The 6889-nt window shown below is 39.3% G+C and overlaps 1 protein-coding gene across 2 annotated transcripts in view; it reads right to left on the reverse strand.

Annotated features, from left to right (window-relative positions):
• The window catches only part of CTSC (cathepsin C), a 36777-nt gene that overhangs the window by 14088 nt on the left and 15800 nt on the right, over positions 1 to 6889 (reverse strand). For both annotated transcript variants that reach the window (XM_081799001.1, XM_081799002.1), the window contains exon 3: positions 2711 to 2877. In XM_081799001.1, coding sequence (XP_081655127.1) covers positions 2711 to 2877 — 167 coding nt within the window. The remainder of the gene's footprint in view (positions 1 to 2710; positions 2878 to 6889) is intronic.

The raw sequence follows: 6889 nt of genomic DNA on the forward strand, positions 1-6889 counted from the left end.
TTTTTAAATGCCAAAAATGGTTATCTGAGTGACAATGCAGGATCACCACCTTTCCCCACCCTCTACAATTTCTACAATGCAACCTTTCTAACTTTGTAATAATAATAATAAAAGGAGAGGACGGCAGGAACTGTGTATCATGTACATATAACATGGCAAACATTATTACCATAGGATGCAAAAAATTATCACATTGGACCTGGGTTTATATCCTTGTTACTCAAATTTGTCTTGAGTCCAGTATTAGCAGTAGCACCTGAAAGCCCTCTAAGTATCCAATCTAAACCACCAAAGTCAGAATCTACATTTTAACAAGATTCCCAGCTGAGTCATAGTAACATTAAAATTTGAGAAGGACTGGTTTCCCTGTTATCAAATGTTTGGGAACAGATACAAATAAATCCAACACAAAGAACATGTTTACAAAGCAAAAAGATTGGGGGAGTTGATTAGTCATACAATTCAAACATGTATCAAACCTATGTGCCAGGTGCTAGGAATTACAGAATACACCATATTATTTCTACTAGAGAAGATTCCGTCACTCAAGTGTGACTCATTATCCAAGACTTCCCAATTATGCAAAGCAAGATACACCTAATCTGAGTATATCTAGCCATACTGTGAACTTTTCTTTCTCTTTTTATTTAGATGTTCACTGAGGAAGTATTTTGATATAGTCAAAAAACCTGGGAGCACTGAAGATAATAAGAAAGATGTGCAACTATATTCAGAATGTTCATATGTTTTTATCAAAGTTCTTCCCTTCTTGTTGCAAAGTATGAAACCAGAGAAGTACCTTTACTAAAGAGATTTTAAAACTGCCTGTATCATATTTCTGACAACACTCATACAACAACAAAAACAAGTTACAGTTGTTTGTCTCTTTAGACAAGGGGGTAAAATTTTAAATTGTAAATGTATATTTTGAAGTATTTTCTACTGATGAGTCACTATTGATTTTGAAATATTCGAAAAATAGTAACTCAGCCCTACTTCCCTTGCTTTATCACTGACGTCTAGCAAATATCAGACACTGACATGTGCATTATAATAATGACAAGGTAGGTCTTTTTTTTTTTTTTAAAGATTTTATTTATTTATTTGACAGAGAGAGACACAGCGAGAGAGGGAACATAAGCAGGGGGAGTGGGGGAGGGAGAAGCAGGCTTCCCGCCGAGCAGGGAGCCCGACGTGGGACTCGATCCCAGGACCCTGGGATCACGACCTGAGCCGAAGGCAGACGCCTAACGACTGAGCCACCCAGGCGCCCACAAGGTAGGTCTTAAACACTTATTTTCAGTGTTTAAGATCCAAGGAAATTAAAAATAACATACTTTACTATGGGATGACAGATCATTAAGAGCTGAAAGGGACCTTGAAGGTAATTAAGTCCCCAATGTTCACTTTATAGGTGCAATAACATAGGTCTGAGCACTCCAGCTGGTAGCTTCTTCATTAAATGAGGCCATGTTTGAAATAATCAAAAAGAACACATTAGTACATAGTACCTCCTAAATGGTAGGGTGAAAAGTGAACAGTTTAATAGGAAATGTATTGTTCAAGGATCAAGCCAAGCCAAGCAATTTAAAAGGTAAATTCAAAATGGAGGGGATGTATTAGTTTAGATCTTGGTGAGTACCTTCCCAGACAAGCACAATTTGTCCTCTTTAAACTCTTGTCCCCAACCTCTCTACTACAGAATCATTCACTCCCAGCATGGCCTGGCTTGGGATGATTTATTCATGTGTCCTTTCAAGTGGATTTGACAAACTAAATGAAACAGGAAGAAGTTGCTACCATTAATATCCATTTATCTTTTCCTTCCAAGTGAATAAAATATGAAATCTCTTGTTTGTGTGGTTCAGTTACTTAAACTGAACCTCACTTAACAAAAACATTAACTGCATGTTGTAAGCTGAATTGTGTCCTTCCAAAATTCACAGGTTTAAGTCCTAACCTCCAGTACCTCTGAAAGTGACTATATTTGGAGATATGACCTTTAATAAGGAAATTATGGTAAAATGAGGTCATATGGGTGGTCCCAACCCTTATATGACTGGGTGTGCTTATGAGAAAAAGAGAGCAAGACACAGACAGAGGGAGGCCGTGTAAGGACACCAGGAGAAGGTGGCCATGTCAAGTCAGGGAGATAGGCTTCCCAAAAAACCAAACCTGCTGACACTGATCTTGGACTTGTAGCCTCCAGAACTGTGAGAAAATACATTTCCACTGCATAAGCCACGCAGTCTGGGCTCCTTATGGCAGCCCCAGCAAACTACTACACTCCATCAATACTAAAAATTTTTATTTCGGTTATTCACTGCCTTGTGTAAAATTTATTTCAGTTAGTATCACCTACATTTGTTGCAACATAAACACTTGTATCTACAAGTGTTCTACAACATGTTATCACATGGCAATAATAAAATGATTTTTTTTTTATTAGTCACTGCAATTCTATAGTCTCTCATATAAATTTCCTTTAAAGCCATCACTGGTCCATTACTTTCGGAGTGCTGTGAAAAAAATACTTTCTCCTCTCAGTTCCATTACTCAACACCACTGAATTTTTATAGAACATGGCTTCTGTTTGTAAGTCAAATAAATTTTATATAATCAAAAAAAATTTTCCAAGAACTAATCTAGACACATACTGCTACATACTCTAAAACAAAACTAAATGTATCTCCCACTGGTGATGACTCACTTTTCCCGGAGCCTCTCAGAGTGTGCTGTGTTCACCTTCACTTTCTCAGGGATGGCTCCCATCTTGGTTCCAGTAAAACAAGCCCAGTTCCGGCCCAGCACGTCATGCACCCATCCGGGCAGAGTCTCGTTGCAGTAACTGGTTACTGTGTGACCCTCTTCTTTATACTGCCATCAAAACAGGGAAGGAAACTTCGAGTGAATTGATGTTCATTTCTCAGATCCATTTCCCTGGCTCCCATTCACAGTCAAGATGCTCCTTTTTCATTTCATCTTGGGAACCAGCCTGCCAACCAAAATAAAAACTTCACCCTGAGAGGTTACATTCTGAGAATTTGCCTAGAAAAGGATGCGAAATAAACTTTTCTATGATTACCATCACTGAGTGCCAAACAAAATCTACATAAGAAAACACTTCTGGGAATCAAAAGCAGGGAAAGAAACATTTTTAGAGCATCTGCCACATTCCAGGCATTTTACAAAAGTTCCCTCCTTCAATCCTCACAGGAAGCCTATGAGGAATGAGGCTTCCATAACCCCATTTTACCAGCAAAGGAGTGGAGGCCCAGCTCAGAGAGGCTACAGAACTCCTAAGGAAACAGAGCTGTGAAGTGGCAGAAACAAAATTCTGCTCAGGCTGTCAGACTATACTTTTCTACTCACAGAAGATGGACTCCGGCAAACTACAAAACAAAGAGTGAAACATTTCCATACAACAACAAAATCCCTTCTTCTGTCAACCTCACCATTGAGTAGGACATTCTGATTACGGGGGAGCTAAGAGGAACCTGATTATTAAATATGTTCTCCATTTAATTTCACGAATCTGGCCCTTTGTCTCATTGAAAGTTAATACTGAAAAACACCTACAAAGTGACAGACCTGGGATCTGAACTCATACTTAAGCTCCAGAGCTTACAAACACTCACATTATAACATCTCCTCATGGAGGAGGGACACATAATCCAGAATGAGAGCACAGAGTTTTGGGAGGAAGAAAGGAAAAAATCACACTAAATTTCAATGAGGAGGGACTTGGGCCAATTTCATGCATTGACTTAATCTAATGGAACAAAAGCCCAAAGCAGTCAGACAACACATAAACAAACTGGCACAGCGGTCAGCTGTGTTGCAATACTTTCCATAAGTACACAGTAGGTTATTTTTGGTTCATGGGCTATCATTTGCAAACTCCTAATTAATATGACAGATAGTACTTTACCTGTGTGCAGGGGTTGGCAAGATTATTTTTTAAAAGCCAGAAAATCAATATTTTAAGGCTTGCAAACTATAAGGCCTCTGTCAAAACCACTGAACTCTGCCACTGCCATATAAAAGATGTATAGGGAATACAGACATGCATGAACTAGGCTGTGTACCAATAAAATTTTATTTACAAAAACAGGCCTTTGAGGGGTGCCTGGGTGGCTCAGTCAGTTAAGCGTCTGCCTTCAGCTCAGGTCATGATCTCAGGGTCCTGGGATAGAGTCCTGCATCGGGCTCCCTGCTCAGCGGGGAGTCTGCTTCTCCCTCTCTCCCTCTGCCTGTCTCCCCAGCTTGTGTTCTCTCTCTCTCTCTTAAATAAATAAAAATCTAAAAACAAAACAAACAAAAATAGGCCTGTGGTTTGGAAACCCTGAGTTTAGAGGCATGTATAGGCTAAACTATACATCAAGTAAAATTACCTTATTGCATCTGACTCTCTGAATTTAAATCATCTATTTAGGAATGGAGTTAAACATGTCTGGCTTTACAATCCCAAAGAGCTGGATTTGAATCTTGGGCTTCACCATACTAAGCTCTCCAGCACAGGATAAGTTACTATGGACTACTCATAGATACTTACACTTTGCACCTGTATTTGTGGTTCATGATATTGTGAGACCTGTCTATCTACCTCTGGCTAAGAATATCTTCACTTGCATGAGTTCAGCTCACCACTCCTTCTGTCCCTGCCAAAGCCCCAACTCAGGATGAGGAACACTGAGTAGAGGCCTAGGATATGACTGAGCTGTGACATTAGAGGGTGTGTTGTATGAGAAGGTCACTAAAATTTATATTTATTATTCAAAACTACACTCAACTGCTATTTTTATAGATCAAAAACACAGTAATATGGGTAACCTCGTATGATGTAACCTAAACCCCTTAGCATTGTATTCCGTTTCTCACTGGGACAGGCTCTCGATCATGTTCCCTTCTCGGGTGTGAGCTGGTCAGACAGGCCAGGCGGGGCTAAGCCAAGGCTCCCTCACCCTTGAGGTTTTAGAAAGCAGTCTCACAAGACTTTGAAGAGTTCTTGAAATGTACCTCATAGAAACTGTCATATACACATAAATGAAAAAAAATGCTAAATATAGGAAGACACTCCTCGCAAGAGAACAGAAAACCTAAAAACAAAACCAAGAACAAAAGTGCCCAAATGTTCATGTATAAAAATAATTTAGTAAATTAATAACTCAAATAGTATTATACAGCATTCTACATGATAAATAGGAGTTCTGTAGGAGAGAGGTAAGTAAAGTAGGGCTAGAGAAGCCTGCGTGCTTCTGTGAATATAGTTTTACTGAGCACAACCAGGCCCCTGGTGTCTGCGCGGTCTATGGCTGTGGTCACGCTACAACAGCAGGACTGCGCAGCTGCCTCAGAGAACACAGGCCCACAAAGCCTGGAACATTTACTATCTGGTCTTATAAGAAAAAGTGCATCAACCCCTCTATAGAACCATAAAAAAAGCAAACCTATGTTAAGAAGAAAAAGAAATTACAAGACAGTGCTTAAGTTGAATACAAATACATAAAACTTTTCTGAAATACGGTTTTTAAAAAATGGAAACAAAAGGGTGAAATGGGTCTCTGGGTGGAATTTTCTTGTTTATAAAATGAAGAGTGTTACATAAATTTTGTGAAATTAATCACTTTAAAAAAATACTTTTATTTCCTAAGAATGAGACTCACAGCCTACAAAGTCCTAGAAGAGGACACCCCTGAGGGATAGTCCAGGTGTTGTTAGAGGCTACTAAGGCTCATCTGTTTGGAATTAGGATTGCACTTTCTGGAAAAAAAAAAATTGTTATTTATACAACCTATTTTGTGTTTTGCTAAGTTCTTTCACTTATTTATCAAGTATTGATTGGTCACATTTTTCTCAGGCATCGTGCATGTGCTAGGCATGCCCACACATATGTACTGAGGTGGCCCCAGCCCAGATCTTAAGAGGCTCACAATTCGATGAAAGCAGCAGATGTAAATAATTCATTATGACATCATGCGGTTCAACAAGCTAACCGTGCTGGAGAAGCCTGGGATACTTCCCCATCTAGGCAGAAATTTAGATCACAGATGAAATAACTTTCCCTACATACCAAAAGAGTTAGGGGCATTCAAGTTGCAAGAACTGGGCCCCATGTTTTTCATCAGTGTGGTTTTGTGCACCTGGTTGATACAACTGAGTCATAGTTACAAGCATTGTGTCTAACACCAAATGAACTTTCCCTGTGACAGGAAGGCTGACTTGTTATTTCGAAAGGGGGAAAAAATTCACCATAGCATGACTTGTTTCACTGCATTCTCTTACCAAATCTGTTTAAGGACTCGAGATTCCTCATTGACATACAGCACAACAGCACCTCCACATTTACCTGTCACTTCATGCTTCATAAATACTTCACAGGTCACTCATCAATCTTAGAGGCTCAAGGAAACAAAGAGATAATACAGTCTCAGGGGACAAAAAAAAAAGAGCCCTAAAGAAGGTGGTCAAATGAGAATTTATAACCAAGGGCTCCTAGACCCAAGGGTTCTTCCCCATACTGTGTACCACTTCTTCATACCCTTTTTTCTTCTCACAAAGAGCTAGAGAAGTAAACATACTGGTCAATTGCCCAACACAGAAAGGAGATACCTAGACGCCATGCAGCAAAGGTTTAAAGAGCCAAGATGTCCATCGACAGATGAATGGATAAAGAAGATGTGGTATATGTATATATATATATGTATATATGTATACATATATATACACACACAATGGAATATTATGCAGCCATCAAAAAGGAATGGGATCTTGCCATTTGCAACAATGCGGTTGGAACTGGGGGGTGTTATGCTGAGCGAAATAAGTCAATCAGAGAAAGACATGTATCATATGACCTCACTGATATGAGGAATTCTTAATCTCAGGA

The sequence above is a fragment of the Leptonychotes weddellii genome, chromosome 11 (genome assembly GCF_054177405.1).
Source record: "Leptonychotes weddellii isolate Sample4059 chromosome 11, ASM5417740v2, whole genome shotgun sequence".
NCBI lineage: Eukaryota > Metazoa > Chordata > Mammalia > Carnivora > Phocidae > Leptonychotes > Leptonychotes weddellii.